The sequence below is a fragment of the Anoplophora glabripennis genome, unplaced genomic scaffold (assembly GCF_000390285.2).
Source record: "Anoplophora glabripennis isolate ALB-LARVAE unplaced genomic scaffold, Agla_2.0 scaffold115, whole genome shotgun sequence".
Taxonomy (NCBI): Eukaryota; Metazoa; Arthropoda; class Insecta; order Coleoptera; family Cerambycidae; genus Anoplophora; species Anoplophora glabripennis.
In genome coordinates this window covers 795,543-820,478 of record NW_019416234.1, presented here as the reverse complement: position 1 = coordinate 820,478, position 24,936 = coordinate 795,543, and the positions used below count along the sequence as shown (strand labels likewise).

General features: G+C 31.6%; 1 protein-coding gene across 1 annotated transcript in view; it reads left to right on the top strand.

The window, feature by feature from the left end:
- LOC108904386 (soluble guanylate cyclase 89Db-like) overlaps window positions 1-24,583 on the top strand; it is an 86,859-nt gene extending 62,276 nt beyond the window's left edge. The window contains exons 6-13 of the mRNA XM_018706912.1: window positions 581-840; window positions 3,375-3,482; window positions 3,702-3,870; window positions 11,078-11,221; window positions 18,235-18,388; window positions 19,996-20,105; window positions 20,174-20,263; window positions 24,351-24,583. Coding sequence (XP_018562428.1) covers window positions 581-840; window positions 3,375-3,482; window positions 3,702-3,870; window positions 11,078-11,221; window positions 18,235-18,388; window positions 19,996-20,105; window positions 20,174-20,263; window positions 24,351-24,416 — 1,101 coding nt within the window. The 3' untranslated portion in view covers window positions 24,417-24,583. The remainder of the gene's footprint in view (window positions 1-580; window positions 841-3,374; window positions 3,483-3,701; window positions 3,871-11,077; window positions 11,222-18,234; window positions 18,389-19,995; window positions 20,106-20,173; window positions 20,264-24,350) is intronic.
- The last annotated feature ends 353 nt before the right edge of the window (window positions 24,584-24,936 follow it).

The window sequence follows — 24,936 nt, the reverse complement described above, 5'->3', positions numbered from 1 at the left end:
CCGCGATCGCCGGATCTCAAAAACTATTGGGAATTCGGGAAAGAAAAGTGAATAGAATCATTTTTACTTAAAATTAGGCATATAATTCATATACGAAGTATTTCGGATACCCTGTATAGAAGATAAGAGCAATATTTTAATTATTAATAAGTGATATGATATGTGATATAAAAAAATTTGTATAGTTAATACATCCAACACTTTTGTAGATCTATTAATTTTGTCCAATATTTTCAGTACTTTGGTACATACTCCATTATAAGTTAATTAATTATGAATAGTAAATGCATGTCTTCCGATTATTTTTTTTTTAGTCAAAGCTGAACAATTTTAGATCAGTTAAATATAATATAATGTATTTTCAAATGTCTATTATCATAAATAACTAATAGAAGTGATCAATTTCTAACAAGCAGTGCTAACATATATTTTTTTTTTAACTGTAGACTGTGAGACATTATTATATGTCTGTAAAGGACGAGTTGTAGGTATTCTTGGTTTTGTTGGTAACGTCATGGACATGAAAATCGAAATTTATCTCTTTCATTCGAAGTTAAAAATAAAATCCAATTAATTTCAGACCTTCTACCTCAAGTCCGTGATGTTTGAAATAGAAGTTCTTAGAGTTGACTTAGTGCGAAGTAATTCCGATGAACTAAATGAAGAAAGTGACAGTCTGGGTGATAAACTGAGCAGCAGGGAAATTGAAATTGACGGGAAGAGTATCTCGCCCTACGCGCTGAGGCGCGATAGCCAGCCTGGACTAAGAAACATTCTTTTAAAAGGCCAGATGCTGTACCTAAATGATATTATTGGAATCATATATCTTTGCAGCCCTGTGTAAGTTATTTGTTTCATTTAAAGGTTTGCGTTATGGTTGATTTAATCTTATTAATTTGATATGTTAGTAAAATAAAGTAAAGTAAAGTAAAGTAAAGTAAAGTAAAGTGTGTTAGTAAATATGTTAGTAGTTCAGTAGCGATAATATTTGAATTTCCTGGATTATTTACCGATAAAACAATTTTTTGTGCTACCACTTTAGAAAATGTCACTTTCTGATTACTTTTTAGTTAGAAAAAGTATTTCATTGCTGATTTAGATCGGAATGGAGGTGACAACTCGGTAAAGTGACATGAGTTCAGGAAAGTAACTTTACCGATGTGTTACTATTGTCTTCAGAAACTTTTGTCAGCCGAATTTTTGATGTAGTTATTTAAAGATTAATAACGATGAAAGGGATGAAGAAAACATTCCATTCGATATTAAAGAAACGTCGATGATGAATCCAGGAAAAGGTATAAGAAAGCATACGAATTTTTCGAGGAATAATATGAAAAGTAAAATAATGGTAGTAAATGAAGTTGTTCTGTTAGAAGATTTACACGAAGATTTACACGCTTAAATCATCAAATATATGGAGTCTGTATTAAATGCTCAAAACAATGTTAATGTCCAAGAAGAACATTGATATTAGCAAATTTCTGAAATTAATACCTTTTGCAAGGAAAAAAAATCTGGCAAACAACTCCATAGTTTTTAGTAAACAAAAACAGAAGCCCCGAATTTTGATTGTTTTGTTACGATGATATTTTCCACAGTTATTAATAGTGGTTGTATTAAAAACTTTTGCGATTCAATTTTTTCATTTGCCATGACGAATTAATAAAAATGATCACAGCTAACGTGAAAGATAAAATATGATGTGTTAATAATAAACATTCGTAATACAAAAATAACACAGCCACACAACAAAAGTGTCATATGGTTTTGACCATACATTCAAAGGTCCGTCTATTCCTGTTTTAAAAAAGCCATCCATCTAAAGATGCATACATTCATCCACAAAATAAACCATATTGGATCCTGGTCCGCCATATTGGATCTGCCATGTTGAATTTGCAATTTTGAGTTCATATTCGTGGTCAGCAACACCCAAAACCCCCAGGATTCAATTCGGGATTATTCTCTTGATTTTTCGTCCGCCATACTGGATCCGCCATGTTGAATTTTAGAATTCTGAATTCAAATTCGAGATTAACAAACCTAAAAACCCCCACGGATCCAATATAGCATAATCTGAAACCCCTACATACCAAGATTCTATTCATTTCTTGCAAACCTCTATTTCTGACCGATTTTTTTTAGGTTAGAAAAAAATGGGGAATGCTGTATGATTTCTAAAGGTGGATTTGGATTCAGCGAGCCGAATTACCTATAGCTATGCTAAGAAATGTGAAAAATATTTTTGTTGTTGTTTTTTCTCATACTTCTTCATTTATTTTTGTTAATTTTGACCTATTTTTTGAGGTTAGAAAAAAATGTGACAAATGTCGCAATTCTGACAGTGGATTCGGATTCAGCGGGTGAAAATACTATAATATATACTAGTTTGGTCAAAACCATATGACACTCTTTTGTGTGTGGCTGTGTAATGCAGAGAACATTTGTGGTTGTTGACAAATTAAATTTTCAATTATACAGGGCGTTTCTGAAATAAGTGTGTTCCTTGGAAAGGGTGTTACAGGGCACGAAAATAAGCAACTGATGATCTAAACATTACGTTTTAAATTGAAAAAATAAAATTCGCATGAAGGTTTAAATCAATTTAAAGCCGCCCCTGCCACGCGCCGCAGTGCGAAAGCGCTGAAGGCGGTTTTGACTGTTTAAATTTTGTGTTGGAAAAAGCTGAAATTTATTCAAATCTCATTTAAATGTAACACAAAAATTAAAATGAATTACTTACCGATAAACGATATGCTCTACAAAAATTGTTCAAAACTGTTTGTGCTAATAAACATGCTTCCAAACGACGGTCAAAATTATGTCACAAAAAACACCACCTCATGCATTCATTGAAAACCGTTGCTGGAACCGAGATCTCTGTACAACATGAGGATTTACATCACACCAATAAACATTTTATACGCCGGTTAAGTAATACTGCAACACACAACGCACCTGCGCAAGATGCACAGGGCCGGCTTACATTTCACTTTGTATAGAGAATATTTAGCTCTACATCCAAAAAGCATAGGTTACATTGTAGATTATTCCTATTATTTGTGAATGCATTTTTCAACGTAAATATAAATAATTAATAAGATATATTTTTGATATAAATTTATGACCAATAAATATTCTGTTGTAGTTGTATTATTGTTAAATTATTGGTGGCAGCACAAAAAACGTTGTGTGCGCTACAATCAGGAAATATATTCACAGGGTTTTCAAGCTTTTCAGATGCTTGCTCGCCCCGTAAAGTACAACTTTAAATAACTGTTTCAAATCGGTCTGTGAAAAATCAAGATATTTAATCAAAACTACAGTTTCAGGAAATTGTTAACAATTTATTCAAAACAACTTTTATGTTTTAGTATAAATGATATTAGCGAACTTCCCGATCAAGGACTATACTTGAATGATTTAAATCCACACGGATTAAGTAAGGAAATGGTTTTAGCTGGCTGGCAGAACAATTCCAAGTAATTATATCTTTTTAATTTGTAAGTAGACATATTGCAGTAAGGAAAATAATTCGTATTATCAAATAAATTTGGCACTGTTCGTAGAATAATGTGTTATCGAGTTTCCTTAAATTTAATTTTCAATAAAAACGATTTAAAACTTTTAAATTTAACTTGTAATTTGATTCTGAGGTGAACTTCGAAAAGCATGACCTAATCCTAAGGGGAATGTTTTAGATTGGAGCTAATGTTCGACAAAGCAGAACAGAGAGCAACGGAACTGGAAAATAACTACAGTCTCTTAAATACTTGGAAGAACCGTGGGGATGATTTATTGTACTCAATGATTCCGAAGCCCGTTGCCGATCGACTTAGAGCTGGCTATAGTTCTTTGAGCACATGTGAGGTAAATATATACATGTATACAGCGTGTCCTGTTATTACTTGGCGTTAATTTCTAAAAATAGTGGTAGTGGTTCATATAAAGTTTCTTTTTCCTTAACGTTTCGTTTCCGAGGTACATACATAGTACATATTTATTATAACTGTTACTTTGAGGAGGGTGTTTCGTAATTACCTTTCAATTGGCTAAATATAAAGATATTAAAATTTGTATAATATTTTATTCCCAATAGCAGTGGCGTGAATGTGAATTTGAGAGGTAGGTATAATCGAATGAAAAATATGTAAAAGTTACAATTTCTTAAACGTGCTGACAGCTTTACAGACCTCAAAATATAACACAAAAAACTAGATGAAAGAGAGATGAAGAAAAATTAAAGCTTTAGATGCAAACGTAAAAATATTTACATAAAAAGTATGTTACTATGGATTCAAATCAAATCAAATCAAATCATTTATTGGTGTCGATACATTAAAATGTTTACACAAGTCAAAGAAAGAAAAACACGAAAGATACAACATATAAGCAATACTACACTAAAGCTAAAAAACACATTCAGATAGATTACTTTATTTAAGAGGATTCTGTGGGACACACAATCAAATGCCTTAGTCAAATCGTAAAAATTTCTACCGACAACATTATTTGATTCGAAATTGTTTAAAATAGTCGTAGTCAACTGGTCAATAGCTAAAATTGTTGACCTTTTGTTCCTAAAACCATATTGACTAGAATGGAATAAATTATTGTTTTCAAAATATTCTGCAATTTGCATTTTTAAGGCAGTTTCGAAAACCTTTGCCGGAACGGGAACAAGAGGTTGATCGATAGTTAGATACATCATCTCTCTCACCCTTCTTAAAAACAGGAATAACCTCGGATAACTTGAAAGCTGTAGGAAACACGTTGGAGCTAATACATTGATTAATTAATTTAAATAATGGAAAAATTATAATGTTTTTAAGAGTGTCCAAGATTGGAACATTCAAGTTGTAAGCATCTTTGTTTTTTTTTTTTACTTTTAAGATATTTAAAATAGTCCTCCCTTCATTAAAGGATAAGTCTCTGAATTTAAAAGTCGTTTGTGATGTCGGGGCAGTCAAAAAGTCGGAAGGTAACTTGTTGGGAAGCGGAAGTTCACCGAAAAAACGTTCTGCAATATTGGAAAAATAAGAATTAAAGTCATTAGCGTTTAATGAATCGCCTACAGGTGAACTGCGGTCATTTTTATTTTCTATGAGGTTCCACATTGCTGCTTGTTTATTAGTAGATGTATTTATATAGTTGCCATTGGCGCTTTTTTTGGCTTTAGGTAATTCAAGACGATACTTGTTGCGATAGGAATTGAAGGTTTCTCTGAACATGGGGGTTGGATGCTGACAATGCACATCTCTTAAGAAATTTAATTTTTCTCTCGTAGTGACAAGCGCTTGAGTAAACCAGGCAGTATCACTAGATTTGAAATTACGTTGAGTTTTAGTTTTCATTGGTAAATCTCAATTGCATCGAGTAACACTTAAGAAAAAGTTCAACCTTTACGTCTGTATCACTACATGTATCACTAACAACAACAATACTAGTCAGATTTTAAAAAATCATAGCTTTGCAATTCAAATTGGCAAATCATTTACGTTTAATTTGATGAGGAATTTCAGTTTTTTCAATTTTTTTAAATTTAAGAGTTTTGTTATTTTAACAGTCAGTTTAGGGTCTACTTTTCATAAATTAATTTGCTGCCATATTTTACAGCTGTTTAAATACTGAATAAAAAAGTACATAAAGCAAAAATTAACAGAAGCATAAGTAAATAAAATAGGTACAAAATTAAATAAATAGAATATTATAGCAATAGCTGAAAGTGCTTCCTATTTTCTTTTATGTACATGGACATCGAAGAAGTGATTGCCGTACCCTAATAAAAATTCCAATATCTTGTCGAACAAGTTTTGTCCCTTTCACAATTCGTGCCTATAGTTTCTAGTATATACCGAAATAGCAGATACATTGCCTTTCATGCATTTTCAATAATAAAGATCTAAAATATTCAGGTTGGGTGACCTAATAGGTCAATTTACAGTTAGATGCATCTTGCCCACATGTAATCCATCACCCATCACCTTTTATATCCAAGAGCATATCTTCTAATAGATCTGGTAAGGTACGTTCTAAGAAATTTTGAAACTGAACACCAACGGGTAAATGTTAAATGATCACCGATAATTCTTGCTCATATACAGGGTGTTTTAAATGAAGTAGCAAAAATGGTACCAGTGAATGTAGAGTCAAAAATAAGAGGATTTAAGTAAAAATACCTTATATGAAAGTTGAACTCCTGAGGCGATGTACCCTCTTAAAGGAGGGGATTGAAATTCATATTTTAATTTTTTTCATTAACATGAGGAATGCTAGAGACACGAAACTTGTTATGAGCTTCCTACTAATAAAGAGACAACTTTTCAATGTTTGTTCGATCAATGGCGTATTTTATAAAGGAGTGAAACAGTCAACCCCATTGCAATATTTTATTAAAACAATTTTTATATGAAGGAAATTATTTATTTAAAAATATTTATTTCGAAGACTGATTTATTGCGCAACTTTTTTACCTCTAGTAATTTTTCGATAAAACCGATAGTTTTCTAGTAAAACATTAGATGCTTCATCGTTCACTAATGGGGTAATTGCAAAAATTTGTAAAAATAAAGTAGGCGGATGTCATAACAAATAAATTGTTATTTATCATATTAATAAATTGACACTTTCTGTCAATAAGCTGGTAATTTAGTAATAGCATTAAGAATAATTTGCTATTATTATTTCATGAAAAATGTTTGATAACTTATGACTATGGGACATGTATTAGGTAAAGTTATTTATCTGAAATAAAGTTTAATACAAACGAAAAACAAGAAATGCAAAATAAAATTTAAAGAATATTCTCGAAATAATTTCCATTTTGCTGCAAGCATAACCTAATACGTCTGTTGAAGTTATAACGCACTTGCACAAACAGTTCTTGGTTATTGCAAAGGTCATCTGCTGCCTGAAATATTCTTAAGCGTAGTTCTTCTAAGGAGGCAACAGGAGTGGCATAAACAATACTTTTTATGTGTCCCCACAAAAAGAAATCCATAGGCGTTAGGTCAGGTGAACGTGCAGACCAACAAACAGTGGCATCACGACCACGACCAATCCAGCGATTCGGGTAATTTAAGTTTAACTATTCTCTAACGGCAAGTGTACTATGTGCAAGCGCCCCATCGTGCATATACCACATCACCTGACGTGTAGCGAGGGGTACATCCTTAAGTAATGTTGGAAGATTTTCGTTAAAAAATCTAAGATACTCGACCGCTCCATGCCTGTGTGGAAGAATAAAACAATTCCCATCCAAACGTATAAACTGAAATTATGTTGACATCTTGAAACAAATATTTCATGAGTATTTTCTTCCGACCATGAATGAACATTATGAATGTTTACTGCACCTACTCTAGGAAAATTTGCTTCATCGGTGTAATGTACCATTGACAAAAATCCACGCGCTTAGGTAAATCTGGGCCATTCAATTCTTGCACGGGTTGATGGTGAAAAGGGTATAAAAGATTTTCATGAGATACACTCCACACAAAACTGTGAGAAACTTGCAGTTGCCTGGACACCTGTCTTGTGATTATACCACAGTCTTGTTCTAGATGTTCCAGTACAGCTTCCTCAGTTTCAACAGTTCGGATATTACGCCTTCTTCCGGCATCCTCACGATTGGGCTGAGTTTTACCAGTTTCGCGAAGCCTTCTTTGTGTAATCTTACTGCAGCGTTACTATTTTTTCTGGATTTGAAAAACACTTGGAGCATGTCAACATACTCGTCATTGGTAGAAATATTATTTGCCATAATTATTCTGATAATAAATTAATCAATTGGTACTAATTATTGGTTGACAGAAAGTGTCAATTTATTAATATGATGAATAACAATTTATTTGTTATGACATCCGCCTACTTTATTTTTATGAACGATGACGCATCTAATTTTTTTACTAGAAAACTATCGGTTTTATCGAAAAATTACGAGAGGTAAAAAAGTTGCGCAATAAATCAGTCTTCCCAACAAATATTTTTAAATAAATAATTTCCTTCATATAAAAAATTTCTAATAAAATATTGCAATGGGATTAACTGTTTCACTTCTTTATAATAAAATACGCCAATGATCGAACAAATATTGAAAAGTTGTCCCTTTATTAGTAGGATGCTCATACCAAGTTTCGTGTCTCTAGCATTCCTCATGTTAGAGAAAAAAAATTAAAATGTGAATTTCAATCCCCTCTTTTAAGAGGGTATATCGCCTCAGGGTTGCAACTTTCATATAAGGTATTTTTACTTCAATCCTCTTATTTTTGGCTCTACATTCACTGGTACCATTTTTGCTACTTCATTTAAAAACACCCTGTATTAATAGCAAATTGATACTGTGAATGGTATACAATTGTTACCTTTGGATTAATATTGATAATCCATTCATGCCTGTTGTATTGCAGTACCTAGTGACTATTTACCTTTTGTTTATTCCTGAACCAGTTACAAAGTTATAATCTAGCTATTCTGAGACAAACTTTCGTTAGTTCTTGTTAGGTGATAGCGTTAGACTCTAATTGTTGTTTTCTTAATAATAATAGACTTCCAAACATTGAATTCAACAACAACAATTCTTCATACACTTATATGGGAAATATCTTCAACAGTATTTTAATACCTCTTCTTCAACGTCAGCAGCCTTTACATACGATTAACAAGGGGCTCTCTAGTATTATAAAAAAGTCTGTTTTTCTCGCAATTATTAGAGTTTGTAAAGCCGTTAGTGTATTTAAGAAATTTTTACTTTAACACATTTTTCCTTCAATTATATCTCTCAAACTACCCATATCCACGCCACTGAAATTGTGAATAAAACAGTTTGCATGTTGTTATTGTTACTTTCGTTATTTATTATTAAGACTAAGTTGATATTTATTCTTGTATTAATTTTTATCTTTAGTTGATTTAAAGATAATTAGGAACCCTCTTCAAAAGAACAATTTTAACATCCTGTATCTCGAAAATACAACGTTAATGAGAAGAACATTATACCAACTACCACTACAAATGTTCACAAACGCGACACTCTGTATCTTTAAACAACGGCACAATTTTTCATTTCAACCTTTATTTACACTTAAGTCTCTGTAAATACTTAGGTATTAGTGAAGGAGAATTTACGAATTGGAAATTTGTTTTGCAAAGTGGGTATCCTAAATTGAATTACCTTAGTCGACTTTTATTGTGGAAGAAATTAATCAGATTATGTTTTAGACTTTGAACTCAAATTAAAAATTTAAATGAAAATTGTGTCTTCTTATTTTGTTGAAGACATACATTAAGGCATTATAAAATTGATCAAATTTCGTTGGACAACAGTGTACGTGCGATGCGGTTGACAAATTGTTGCACAGTGCTCGCTCCAGACACGATATTTCGCAGGAAATATGAATCAGTAGAGCACAAACAGCGTGGTTAGTATACATTGAAAACAGTTATCTGCTGGCATTTAATTCTGCTGTCATCGTCAGTACGAAACATATAATTATCACATGCGTTGTTATGAAAAATGTCTCGTGATTGGTTTGAAGACAAAATTACAAACTTGATCGATCTTAATAAACAATGAAACATTCTTTATTAATAAAAAGCATGCGAGAAGACCATCTTCTTCGTTGTTCGTTTCAACATAAACTGACGAACTAACGAACATTCAAGCAACAGGATACTGTATGTTTGCAGCTAACTTTTTGTTCATACTCGAGTGTTGCTCAATTATAGTCCATTACTGCCTTTAAGTATATTCTAATATTTTATAATCAGTTCTAGACCCTAAAAAATTTTGTGGCCCGTTCTAATATTTAAAGTACGATGGCTTGTTGGGTTATGTCATGGCCTGGTCGTGGTTAGTTACAGAAATACATTACTTCCTTAGTCCTAGCTAGGAATCTTTGACCTGCCCTTGTTGTTCCCGGGCTAGGGTCTGTGGGAGACGCACTAAAGTTCCTTTCGTTTCTTACTCGATGTAAGGTCGATATGAATGGAAGGAACCCTCCTCAGGTAATTGTGATCCTCTGAGACCTCGTCACCAGTCTTGTAGCGTAGGTATCGGCCTGCGCAATACAGTGATAGAGTGGGGCACTGGGGCAGGATGTGGGAGTTGAATGCCGCTACCATCACCGATGACGTCACTACCGCTGCGTGCGCCTCTGGGTCTGTCGAGTGGGGCAGAGAGTGTGGCTCCCATCACTATATTGCGCAAGCCTCAGTCGTGGCAGAGCATTTGCAGAATTACCACTGAAGATGCTGACAGTGAAGAGCGGCGACGCGATTAGAAGCATTGAATGTGACCAGTTGCAGAGGCCACTACGAAAAATCTCAGGCAATCATTTGAGGAGTTCCGTTCGTAGTGGACAATAAAAGCTGAAAAGAATATCAGGGCGGACTTAGGGATTCTAAAAGCGGGATCATCCCCACAGAGCCTGGTCCGAGAGCAACATGGTCAAAGATTAAAGTCTAAAGAACTATAGTAACTGGCAGCGTATACAGACCACGTCATAACAATTCGAAAAACCGTTGTACTTTAAAAAATTTTACTTCTTAAGATTTTTGTTCGGATTTTAAATGTTTGGTCCTTTAATAAATTGTATAACTTTCACAGTGCGTAAAAAGACAATGCATAAAGATAATATTGTCTGTCACCCGTTATAGTTCTTGTCAGTACCTTTCGTTATTAATAAAGTTCAAGTATACGATTTTGTTGATCACATTATTAGAAAGTAGAAAAGGGTTACTGAATGCGGGATGCTATATTTTTATTATGTTCATTCGGAATCATTTTTCTATTTTGTACGAAGAAGTTTGCTAATTCTAATATCGGAATTAGATGAAAAACTATATTAGAAAGACAATGACTAAAGCGCGGGGTGTATTTAAAATAATTGATTGCAGTATATTCCAGTATAGATGGAAAACATATTTTCATAAAAATTCACACAATTGTAGCACTAGGTCTAGCTGTAGGTTCTGTCAAACTTTGCGACAATATTATTTGAAAATAATATATTTTCAAATTTACCTCATTTGTTTCAAACATTTTTTTACTAATACCTTTCATAATATTATTTTTCAGTCCTTTGAATCTGTGACAGTGATGTTCTGCGAATTAGTTGGTTTTAATTCATCAACTGTAGAGGATGCGATGGAACTAGTCTCCACGATGAATGCCGTTTTTTCATGTTTCGATTCCCTGATGGATACGTTCAATGTTTACAAGGTACCTAATTAACAATAAAGATTTTATCTCTTCAAGCAACGCCAAATATTGATACACAGTGAACAGCAACATGCTTACGTTGTGCCTAGTTGGATATGAAGTTAACTAAATTTGGTCTCGATTTAAACAATTTTGCTAACGCAGCTAACGACAATAATGCATTTTACATGCCGAGGTTCAAAAATTCTGAAACAGAAAAGGCCAAACAATGAAATGTATGAGCTTGCCACAATTGTATCTGACACAGCGTTTCTGACATGTTATGTGTTTATCTTATTAAAATCTGAAACTGGTAATTGGTAAAAAAAATTTTCAAAACATATTATTTATGGATTAGCAAAGATACAAGCTATTATAGAAAATCAAATTCTCTTTTCACCGATATAGACAAGACGAAAACCTCGCATTCATGAGAGAAATTTTCCGACTCGATTTTTTTGCATATTAAGATTCGTGAGATGTTCCTTAACATAAATCAAGATGATGCCGGCCGGAAATCTGGTGCCCATTTGTTTAAACAAACTTTTCCTTTTAAGTTTAAGTTTAAACATAGGAATAAGTAGAAGTAGAATAGCAAATCCACGTATGAAAGAGGCGCGCGTGCGACTCATAGCGCTTTATTAACAATTAAAAAAACAAGGCTTTAGAATAATGCGAGTCCCAAAAACTCTTCAGCATCTTGTAAGGGAATGTTTAAAATTTAATTTATGCACCTGGCAACATCAAAAATAACAATTTTTAACCCGGAAATCCGCCGTTGAAAATCGTCATTTTCGCATTTTTAGCAACTTAAATTGTTTATAACTTTAAAACTATCAATTTTAGAGGCATAGTGCATAGGAACTTTTTTGCTTATAATGTGCCAAAAAACCTAAAAAATTTTCCGGAGTGAAAAAAACATTTTTTACAATTTGTTTAAAAAAAGTTTGTTTAAACAAATGTGCACCAGATTTCCGGCCGGCATCATCTTGATTCATGTTAAGGAACATCTCACGAATCTGAATATGCAAAAAAATCGAGTCGGAAAATTTCTCCTACGAATGAGAGGTTTTCGCCTTGTCTAATATAGGCATTGTAAAGGTTACAGTTTCAATTTTCTCAGATATTTGAGGTTTACTTACATACTTGATGAACATTGAATGACAGCAAAGTTTACAGAATATTTATTCTGTATACTTTGATGACAGTACCAATATTTGCCTTTCGAGGCATATTTGATGATATTTTTAACGGAATATTCTTGAGGTTGTAAATAAACCGCAAATATCTGAGAAAATTGAAACTGTAACCCCTACAATGCCTATGTCGGTGAAAAGAGAATTTGATTTTCTATAATATGATGCAAAGAAATAAAGGGTGTTCCATTTGAATTTAAAAAGTTTTATCGGTTTTAAGTTTTCATAATGTAACGTAAAAAATGGGACACTTAGTATAATTCAGGTAATTTTGATAATAGAAGGTAATGCATCTTATGTTCTTTGTGTATTCTGAAAAGCAAGTGAAAGCTTCCAGAACGAAGCAAGATATAAGGAATTTTCGAAACGCTTGCATCTGTTAAAATTTTTATAAAATGTCGATTATCTCAAAAAGGTACAGGGAAGCTTTATCATTTTTGACTTATTTTTAATTTATCTCGTCGAATAATATATAGGGTATTCCATTTAAAATAACGAAGTTGACAGCTACTTCCGATATAACCGAAAGTGCTACGTTGATGGCATTATTCTCACTGAAGAGAATCTGATAACCCCCGTAAAAAAATTTTTAGTCATATTGTCTTTGATTCCTCTGAAACGTTTAATAGGCCACTTACCGTCAAGAACCTTGTATATCTACTGGTATATGACCAAATTACCACATATGTTATACTTCTCAAATTCTAACTAAGATACTCTATTGCTTGAACTTAAATTTGGAATCAAAGTATATTTATTTTCATTTCACTCATTTCCACTTACTTTGGAAAGTTTGAAAGGATTGCAAACATATGTGTGCTATGTTATTCAAACTATTAGTGATTTGTAAACAAACGTAGCATGTTAGAAGTTTACCGGAGCATGCATTAATAATTAGCATGTACCTAGTTTTATATACTTTAAGGTTGGTTAGTGGTTTCGCCTCCAGATTTATGTATCCTCATTAACGACATGGATTTAATCTCAAAAGCTTTTACGTCTGGAATTTCAAGCGAATTTAAATTCAATACGAGTGGGAGTGGTTTCACTAAAGACTAATGAGGATTTACTCGCAATATCTCCGTATGCGTAATCGAACTCTCCATTAAAATTACTGTTCATGCAAAACACCGATATTTATCAAAATATCTGTGTTTAGGAAAAAGTAACTTCATATATAAATTAATTTTGCAATTCTAATTAATTAATGAAAAACAAATATTTATCAGTTTTAACTAAAAAAGGGAGTTACTCTTAAAGGAGCGGTAAAATTGTTAATATTCTAATTATGTCTCTAAAATGTAGTGTTAGAGGAACAAATAAATATGCAACTGACGTCAACAGAGGGCAAGTCTGAAAATTTGCGAACTCAACATATTTTAGCCATGGAAAAACGTTTCTTTGGTTTCACTAAAGAGGTATGCAAACGTCCGTACCAACTTGTGTTGAGAAATAACCTTAATCATCAATTTAATAAAGAAGGAAAGAAAGAAGAATATACTTGGTTTATGTTCTTTTTGGTTGAAATCCAATGGTTTTATTACCAGTTGCTACTTCTGCCTCAAGGCTTTTAATAAAATTAATGTAAAAAGTTTTTTTCCTACAAACCTGTTATAAGCCTCCCAAAGTCATAAACGAAAAATGTAAAAATTAAGTGGGTTCTGTCACTGGTGGAGGAAGTGTTGAAAATACAGCTGCCATTGTTTATTGCAATGTAGATGGAAATTTTATGCCGCCTTTCGTAGGAAAAGGATGAAACCACAGTTTCAAGACAGAGCTGCTACTAATTCACTTATTGTGATGCAGAGAAAAGGATGGATGAAATTGGTTCTGTTTCTCAAATTTCTACAGTGATTTTAGTTTTACATACAGAGTTCAGAAACCAACATAGTATTCTAGATGGTCATAGGTGTCATAAAATAGTTGCAGCGGTAGAGTTATTATGATATTATGTTATGTTTACCACCACACTGAACGCACGGAACGCAATCTTTACATGTAGCTGTTTTTGCAGATAATGGCTTATTTCACTTCCAGTTAAGGTAATTAGACTCGAAAAAATTTCACGGCTCTTCTGCTCTGTGTACAAAAAAGTCGCAACCCAAGAAAATGCGTTAAGGTCCTTGAAAATACTGGAACATATACTTTTAATGATGTTATATTTCTTGATTGAATGTTTCTTACAACATCTGTTTCAGACCGACCTCTTCCTCTAATTCTATAATCCCCAAAAAATGAAAATTAATCAAATGAACTAATTAAAGACATTACCGAACAAAAGTAGGTACCAAGCAGATGAAAAAATTCTACTCAACTTTGTACTGAACCAACTGCTGTCCAAGCAAGGGAAACATCCCTCCTTATCCTTGGAAGAGATAAAGACACAGGTTTGAAGGATCAAACAGTAAATCTTCGCAATCATGGCACGTTAGCGAAAAAAGTACTGATGAAGTATCCAGAGTTAATATATGAGATTCAGACATAGATATATGATGTCAAATGTATACTAAATACGATAGAGTAAAACAATTGTTAGTTTTGGAGATATACTTCCCCTTGCAAAAATTTATAAAGTCAGTGTTAAAAAACAAACAGATATAATCTTGGTTTTAATTTAGTTACCATTTTTGGAAGAACTTAAAAATAAAGAAAACATGAATTGAAATTCAAAGAGGTAATTCAAGAAAAATTTGCGTGATGAAGATATTGGAAAAGAAAACAATGAATGCAGGAGATTCTGCGAGTAGAAGAATTGCTCTCCAAATTCAACTGGAAGAAATATTATGTTTTATGCAATAATTGGACCGATGTTTGTACAAAGGCATAAATAAAATGTGTGAAGTCTATATTTGTGATAATTGCATTCAAACTCTGTTATTTACCTAGATCATGTAAAACTTGTTCCATTTGTCGTTTATTTTATATTTTACGTTTATGAATTTTGATATGTTCTGAAAATATAGTATTATTCAAACTCGTTTTGTTTTGGAAATATCTTAATCATACATCAATCTATAAAATATATTGTGAGTAATCATTTTGTCCCCGACGACGACGTAAGGATCATTATTTTTAAAAATTTTTAAATTTTTCGTGGCTTTATTGTATATATTGTACACAGAGTGTTCCACCTAAGAGGGATTCTTCTGTAACTCTGCAACTGTAAACTTTATAAAAAAAAATGGTTTTAATATAAGTTGCCTGGGATCATGTGAGCCATGTATAGAAAATATTTTATGCTTTACAGGGCTTTTTTCGCGTAGGCGCTACATAACTTTGTTATTTTAAATGAGATACCCTGTGTATTATTGCGTTTTTGAATTCCTTGGTTAATATTAGGTAGAGTTTATTAAATGTACATGGTGTTTAAAACTTACCGTTTTTGAGATAATCAGTTGTTTTTGACAAAAATCACGATTTCAACTCTCTAAATGAGGCTAGATAGCGTCCAAACTCAGAGTTAGAAACCCGCAGTTTTCACAGTTCGTTTCGGCATAAATTACTCTATCTTGTGTGCAAAACATGTACGTTATTCAGACTCGGAAATACTGAGACCTATACATTTAATAACCTTACGAGTTGAAAACCATTTTTTCCAAATGGAATGACCCATATTAATTGTCATGGGTGAATGCAAAATTGAATGCCCTTTCGACTGATATAGGGTTGTCCATACTTATCTCTAACAGTTTTCCAAAAAAATCAGGTTCTTTTCTAAAGTCCGAAAAGGTATCTATGTAACAGTGACAAGGAAGCACTTTTCTCTCACATTTTATCAGGCCTGGGACTGACATTGTCAATATTTACTGGCATGTTTAAAAAGTGGGTTGGCAAACAAAAGTAAACCACTGTTTGCTCACAGTTGACAAGATAGAGTAATTTATGCCGAAACAAACTGCGAAAACTGCAGGAATCTAACTTTTACAGTTTAGACGCTGTCTAGCCTAATTTAGAGAGCTGAAATTGTGATTTTTTTTAAAACCTGCTGATTATCTCGAAAATGGTAAGTTTTAAACACCATATACATTTAATAAACTCTACCTAATATTAACCAAAATATTCAAAAATGTAATAATATATAGGACGTTCCATTTAAAATCGCAAAGTTATGTAGCGCCCACGCGAAATGGAACACCCTGTAAAGCTAAAAATATTTTATTTACATGGCTCACATGATTCCTGTATACATATTACTTAACAAGCAAAAAACTGTGATATTATTTTGTATTTCATCAAGTACAAAAATGATGACAAATTTTTAGATCATTTTGCCCTTATATTACTATACTAATGAAATAGTTCAAGGCGAAAAATTGCAATGAACAAAATACTTCGTTATAGAGAAAACCTATCCAATATTTTTTCATTCACTGTAAAGTTTCGATTTTTTAAACAGCTTCTGTTATAAATCTTACAAAACTGAAGGGAAGGTGAAAATAAGAGTCCATAATTCCATGTACTTAATTTTAAGTGACCTAAAAATCAAGGGAAGCAAAGCGCACAATTGGTCCTGTAAAGAAATCTGCGCTGAAAAAAGGGTACTTGATGACGTTAATATTTCTGGTCACGTCGTTCATAGCGAGTTTATATTCCACTTATTTCTTTTATAAAAAAAGGTATTTCACTGCACTTCCTGTGAGTAATACTTCAGACAAATTTACGGTTGACTAAGAATATATGGGGGAGACTGGGAAGAATCAGTACAATTTTATAACGAAAAATTCACATTTAATAGATTTTGATTGCGTATATGGCACAATTTAAAATGTTATTATCTAGAGTGTTACAAAAGTGAAAACGACTTTGAAAGTAAAAAAAGTAAGAAAACAAGTTTATTTGAATTAATATCCGGAAATATCTTTTAAACGTTTAAACAAATCGATTCAAAGTTGCTCAATATATTGCTCAGTAAGTCTGCATGATGCTAATGATAAATAAGTTAGCAACTTTTCGAAGCCATCCGATTAATTTTTTCTATACCTAAATGTTTCACAAAAATTACTGTTTTTATTGCAATATTCTACTTATAGCACTTTGCAGCCATCATCAGCAGAACTGGCTCAGACCGCTGTAAGTAGGAAAAAAATTATTTTCGGACGAAGTACTGTGGAGACTTTTAGTCAGTAACACAAAACCAACAACTTACCACAATTTCAATTTGATCGAGCCCACATTTTCATAAAGACAGTTCGTGGTCCTTTGAACTGATTTTGTCAAGTCGATTGGAAGATATAAGTAGATAGAAACGGATATTTTCACGAAAATTTTAACACTTTGTATGTTAAAAACGAAGTGTCAGGACATATATCGCATTATTTCCATTTTATTATTATTTTATGGAGTACTTACTCTTTGTTGTTTCAAATTTTACACAAAAACTCAAATCTGTTATAATCTTTTTTGAAAAATTGTGATAACACAAAATAAAGAACCATAATTAATTTTTTTTCTCCATATACCTACCAGAACATAGATATATTGAAACATATTTCTGACGTAAATGTTGTAGTAGGTATTGAATCGTGTTCTAAAATCACCCAAATCGCTGAACCAGAAATTCCTTAACACCTACACCCCAGTATTTAGCATGTTAGGAATCAAATTCGGAAAACGAATTATTACAGTGAATCAGTTATCTTTATTAAAATCATTATTTTATGATAATTGCAATAAGGAACTGGTTCATTATAATAATTCATTTTCCCAATATGAATCCAATTCTTTCCTCAACCACAAAGTTAATGGATCTGTACTTAGAACCCTATGCATGTCTTGTTTGGATATAACTTGTGGTAACTTTTATTAAAATACCAATTATCCCTGTTTTTTTTTTCTTAGGTTGAAACAGTCGGCCAAATTTATATGGCTGTATGTGGGGCACCTGATAGAAATGATAGTCACGCTCGGAACATCACAGACGTGTCGCTTTGTATGGTGAAACACGTGAAGCAGTTACAAATTCCGTCGGGTACGAAAGTGGAAGTGAGAATAGGTAAGTAATTACACAGATTTTTCAGAATTACTTTCGCAAAGTGGAATTTCATTGACGTTGGTTGAAAGAAAGTCAATAAAAATGCTTAACTCGGTTAGTTTCATTTTGCTGGTCCCATTTTAAACAGTTACAGTTTTTAAAATAATAAACAAGGAAGAATTTTTCACAGAATCTAAAGATTTAAGTAACTACTGAAATAATAGCAACTTTGTTTTGCGAGTGTTATTGTGTATGTCATGAAAAATAAAAGTGAATAATTTTTTCTTCAGTTTATACAGGGTGTCTGCCATATAAGGGCCGTATGTCTAATACGTAATATGCAGATCAAAATAAATAAAGATTAAATGCAACTGGTGATATAATCCTTTTAAAATAGTTTATGTAGAGCTGTGCAAAGTTCAGAACCAGAACTAATTAGCTATAAGGCCAACGTAGCCCCATATGTCGTTATCAGGATCAACAATTCAACTGTAATGCAGTTTTTGTTGTTTTTATTGTTTTTTAAATTGCGCTCTCTCCGCAAATTGTCAAGCAGCAATTACTGAATTGTGCGATTGTTAGTTGTCTTGTCTTTTTTAAAATTATGTTTACCATACGCGAATATAAGACATATTAATTTATTAGGAAGCAAAATGCAACTCTTATGAAAAACGACATATTTTTGACAACTTTGCACATCCATCATGTCGTACGATTACAGATTTTCCTCAAATACAATATCTGATTTTCCTCAGAGATCTTTAATTTTGAGCACTAATCACTTGGCTGACGATAATCCGCATGTTGCGCATACTTTCAATTTTTGCTGGCTTAGGCAAATACCTTTAAATAATGCATCGTTGATGTGTCCAATCAGCGGATATTAATCCTTTACGCCTTTAATCGTGGTATCATATGAAATGGTTATTGAAACATAGTGTGATTGAAAAATTAAGAGCAACTTCGTGATTTTTGGGGGTGCTCAGGAAATAACAACGTTACCTACCTGGAATTTCCCAGCATGTACAAAGTAGTTGGATCATGCAGTATGCGCTTGTTCAAAATTCGGTGTCCCGAAATTAATGCAACAAAATTTGGTCACAGATTCTTAAGAGGAGAAGAAATTTAGAGGACCCGTATTTTTTATTAAGCAAAAATAAAAAAAATACGGATCCCCTAAATTTGTCTTAAGAATCTGTGACCAAATTTTGTTGCATTAATTTCGGGACACCCGATATTATCGTAGCTGTAAAATGAGTTTTATTTAATGAAATCTGTTTACGTTTCAGCGAAGACGCTATACTATTTTTCAATATTTATAACCTTACGCTTAAACAAAACTGAACAAATTTCACTTGGAAAATCGTCTTCTGGAAAATAGCATTACTGCACTACTTTGCCACTGCGCATCTTATCTTTAGGGTTCAATGAACTGGGTTTATCTATAGTAATAATTAATATACTTAAGACCTATGCGTGCAAAATTTTTGTGTTTATTTTGCTGTATTCTGTTACTTATACCGCAAACACTCATTAAACATATATTAAGGAAAATAAATCAGACCGCACGGACATTGATACATCGGAATTTATAATAAGACAATAATATTTTTCCGTTTATCCTTTAGGAGTTCATTCCGGGCCAGTGGTAGCAGGAGTAGTGGGAATAAAAGTCCCAAGATATTGCTTCTTTGGCGATACTGTCAACACTGCCTCAAGGATGCAATCCACGAGCGAAGTAAATATCGATTTCAATTTTTCTTTTCAACGAATTCCTGATTGAAATCTAATTCCGTTTGTTTTTAGCCTGGAATGGTACACATATCAGAGTCAACTAAAATGCTGTTAGACGAGGAGAAATACATTATAAAGAATCGTGGAATAGTTCAACTAAAAGTAAGTGTAACATTTTAAGTTTAACATTTTTTATTTTGTGGTCTTTTAACACTAGATAATTTTTACTTTAAACGAAACTCCTGTCGTACAAGGCACTCTTTTTTTACTTCCTAAATTATGATAGTATTTTAGCCAAATATCTGGGTTCATTGAAAGATGATATTTTATTACTAATTTTTTTTTACGAATTAAGCTGTACTTTTTTTTTTGGACTACCAATTTATCTCTTAATTAGTATACCAATATTATGTGTGCATATGTTATGATGAATTAACCGAATATATCTCAGAAAAACAGTGTTAATGTTTCTTATGTGTTTTTAATATTGTTTATTTATTTTTTAAATTCAGTTCTTATCTTCAAATTAATCAAATAAATTACATAAAACATGTTTAAAACCTTGTGTCTATATAAGTAAGCCATTTGTTGTAGATATGTATGCAATTAGTTGTTCTGTTTTGACCACAAAATGTGTATCGGCGAACTAATACAAAAGTATAAGGTTAATAACTGGCACTTTACAATCACAAATAAGAAAAAAATGTATCTAATTAGTCAATTGCAACGGTATTTTGAAACAGTTTTTTGTTTAATGCAACTACAGGATAAATTGCACGAGCAGTTATTTATGACGTAGTTACCATAGAAACTCAGTGGAAATATGAGCCCATATTCACTGCTGTGTGAAGATGTAACAAGTAAAATCACAATAAGAAAGAAATATTAGAAAGTGTTGGAGATAATATATTGAAATATTTCTATATTTCTCATATTTAGGAAATAGTAGGAGCAATCACTTCACTTGATTTATAGCTATAGAGAAATATGGGAAAAGATATTTCTTATCCTCAATTTAGTTGCATTAATTTTGTTATTTATTATAAGTCGAAGCTTTTTTCTTTTAAATTTATTTTTCAACATACCTTTTTGATCTAGATTATGTGGGGTATGTTTAGATAAGATTACAACATTTAGGGAATGTCCCGATGAGGTACTGTTTTTTTTTTTAAGAAATTAGCAACAGTATACAAGTGTTGGTTACACTAAAAAATTTCTCTAACAGCTTGATTATTGTCATTTTGTCCTTGGACTTGACGTTGAACGCAACCTGACTCTTCCAAAATTTGTATGTCATTGCATAGCCCCGGATTTTAGAGAAGAGGGTTTCTCCAAATTGAACTTAAAGTTTTCTCAAAGTATTACCCTTCTTTAAAAAGAGATTTTGCGACGGTGAGTTAACAAACAAATCGACCTCTTACTCATTAATTGTTCTTACTGATAAAAACTTTCTATGTGATATTACGGAGCAGATTGAGTTTACATATAACACAATCACTTTTATCCTCTTAAACTCATAGAGGTGTACTGCAATTTCTCATTATCGTAAAGGTATAGTTTCAAAAAATAGAGGAATGAAAAAATTATAGACAATAATACAAAACTACTATGCGAAAACAATTTATTATATTTGATCTGCAAGAAAGTTACTCTAAGTAATAAATAAAAATTATTGGTAAACATGTTTTCATAAAATTCTGGTTGCCTGAATATGTGGATCAGTATAGTTCACGAAAGTTGTAGGGGATAAATACATACAAAATTTTGTGAGATGGGTTTTTACTCTTCTTTTTTTTATTATACATATATACCTCTCACATTAGATTGACCTTCCTATTCAACTGATTTTTATAACTTACAAAATAATGTACCGTTTTACACATCTAGATATTTAAAGGAATTAAAACATAGAAAAGTCAGATTTTGTATATGTAAGTAAAAAATACAGGAAAGATTTTGATTTGTATCTACATAATTTCATCAGCTACTATGTTGAAAGCAAAAGACAAAGTTCTATGTAGTGAAATTCTGTTAAAATGTTAAAATATGAGGGTGCTGCCCTGACATTTATGATTTACTTCAAGGAAATTTACTCAATATCTTTCACAGTGTAGAAGGTGAATACTACTGTACTAAACAAACTTTTAGGTACTAATTAGTTTAGTCACTTTCCTTCAATTAGTCGTAAATGGAAATTGGTCTGTTAAAGTTAATAACGAGATATTTATAAACCTATATAAGAAAATCTAAGTAAGTTAGGAACACTGTCTCTTTACAGTACCAGTTATATAAGCTTTCTTTAAGATATAAGATAACTGACAATACATTCAAAATAAGAGAAAAAATCATAATTTTGCCTCGTATGTCTATCTTACGTTTCCCGAATTTTGCACGTATGTTGTAGAAAATCGCATACGGTACTATAAAAATAATCACACCTTGCTAAATGCTTTTATGGAACTATTAACAGACATCCATTAATTACAATTATTGTGTAAAGGTACATTTTCTTACGTTTACATGTTCTCTGTCATCTTTCAATGCGAAAAATTAAAGGAAATTTTTCTAGTTTATCGTTACATCCTGGATGGATCTACTTGTTCTATCATTGTCTTACTAATAATTCGATTTCTTGTTTGTAAAACTTCAGCTTTAAACAGTTATCTTGAAAAATTAAAACATAAAACATTATTTGAATACCTGTAATCTTTCAACGAAGCATTCTGGTACTGAGCTATATTTGGTTAATTGCTTTGTTTTGTCTTAGACAGCTTCAGTTTTTATGACTCGCTTTGTTTATTATGCTATCTTAGAATTTAAAATAAACAATTTTATCTTAAATTAAATTATCTTTGAAAATGATTTCTCTGACTTTCTAAGGAAAAATTCATTTATTGTAGTTCTTAACTTTCAAAACAAAGATCAGAGTCTTAATCTTGTAATTTTGCTGAAGATAGCTAGTGGGAAGGAAAATTCTGAATTATGTTGCTGTTATGTTAAAATAATTTTTAATGTGTGGCAAGAAGTACTTATTTATCAATATTATCAACTCAAATTTTCATTCATACAGTGTTTGTTGATGTAAGGATAATTATTATAATTTGTATTGTATTTTTTCGTAATAAATTGTTAACAAAATTCAATTTCTTGCTGTTTATTTTAGTACTTTTCTTTGGAATATTGTGACAATAAAGTTTAACTTGATCCCTGTAATTTAAAGAATTTCTTGGGTAACTTTATTAGGTATATTGTAACATGGACAGCACTTATTCTTATTGAAAATCAGCCTTCATAAGAAATAACACAGATTTTATTATAACTTACTACACCTCAACTTTCAAATTTCTCGACTTTCGAAATGCACCTCGAACCAAATTGAATGTAATTGTTTTGGAAAAAGTCAAAACAAAGATATAACACAAATATGCATATTACTATTAACAAAATAATAATAAAGAATTTAACTAATAAATTAACAAGGAAGATGAGCTTCTGTAACAATATGTTTAGAATTACATACTCGTATATGCAAATCCAGTTTATTCTCTAGTACTGATTTATTATTTAATCTTTCCAGAATCCAGTGTATAAAGGTTTGGAGAGTGAAATATTAGCTACATGAATCTCTAGTCAAAACAATTGTTTCATTCGAATAATTGAATTTAGTTAGATATATTGTTCAACATGGAAAGTCCCTTGTATCGCCAATCTTTTGTTCCGCTATTGTTTCAAAAATATCTCCCAGACCTTTAAATATGCCATTGTTACAATATTTTGAACCAGTTAACTTTTAATTCTTTTTTTTTTAACATGAAATACAGTTTTCTCTATATACTAAATCAAATACTTCTTACAAATAGGATCATAAAAATTTTCTTTAGTCGATTTGCGACAAATACTGGAGAAATTTTAAGAATAACATTTATTATCAATTATAATCGTTTTCGTTACTTCAGTTATAGATAGCAGATAATTTAGATAGATAGATAGCAGAAGAATATATTGTCTGAAGTTATTTATTTGTTGTACAGATTTAGTTTTTTTTTATTTAATGAATTTCAAAAAAAATCAAATGCCTTCTCGGCAAAAGAGTGAGATTAGATAAAAACTATTTTCATAAAAATAATCTTCCAAACAAAGATGTATTGCATTAATAAAAAAATAAATAATGTATTTGCATTTTTTTCAGTTACTGCGCTTTTCCATAAATTAAAAATTTTAATTTTTGATTTTCTTTTTTTTTTTTCAGGGAAAGGGAGCAGTTGAAACATATTGGGTGTTTGAAAATACTCATTTCAACGATGCAGTGATATAGATACAAAGTGATATGAAATTAAAAATAATTTGTATGTATTTTAAATACTTAATAATATTTTACTTTCGAGCTATAAAATATAGCAATGAAGTTGTTTTCATTGTATTGACTAGTTGTATATACTTTTAGCTAAATAAGGTATTAATAAAACAACCCTACTAAATACATATTTTTAATTTGTATGTTCTGTTCACATCTTGCATTCCTTTTTTTTTGAAATCATAGAAAATTCAAATGGAGAGAGATTGTTGACATAATTTTCAAAAATATGGAACGAATTAAAACTGGGAATTTTACGGATTTACTTTTTTCTTTTCTTGTCTGTTTAAATAACTTTTTAAATAATTTATTACTCTCTTTTAAGAATCCTCTTTGAATCCTTAACGACATAATTTTAAATATGTGTCAAGATAAACCTGCATGTCTTTCCCTAAGTAACGGATGAAGTTGAAAATAAATAATACTATGGTAATATAAATGGGAAAAGTTTTACGGTTCTACACCAAACTGACAAATGGAT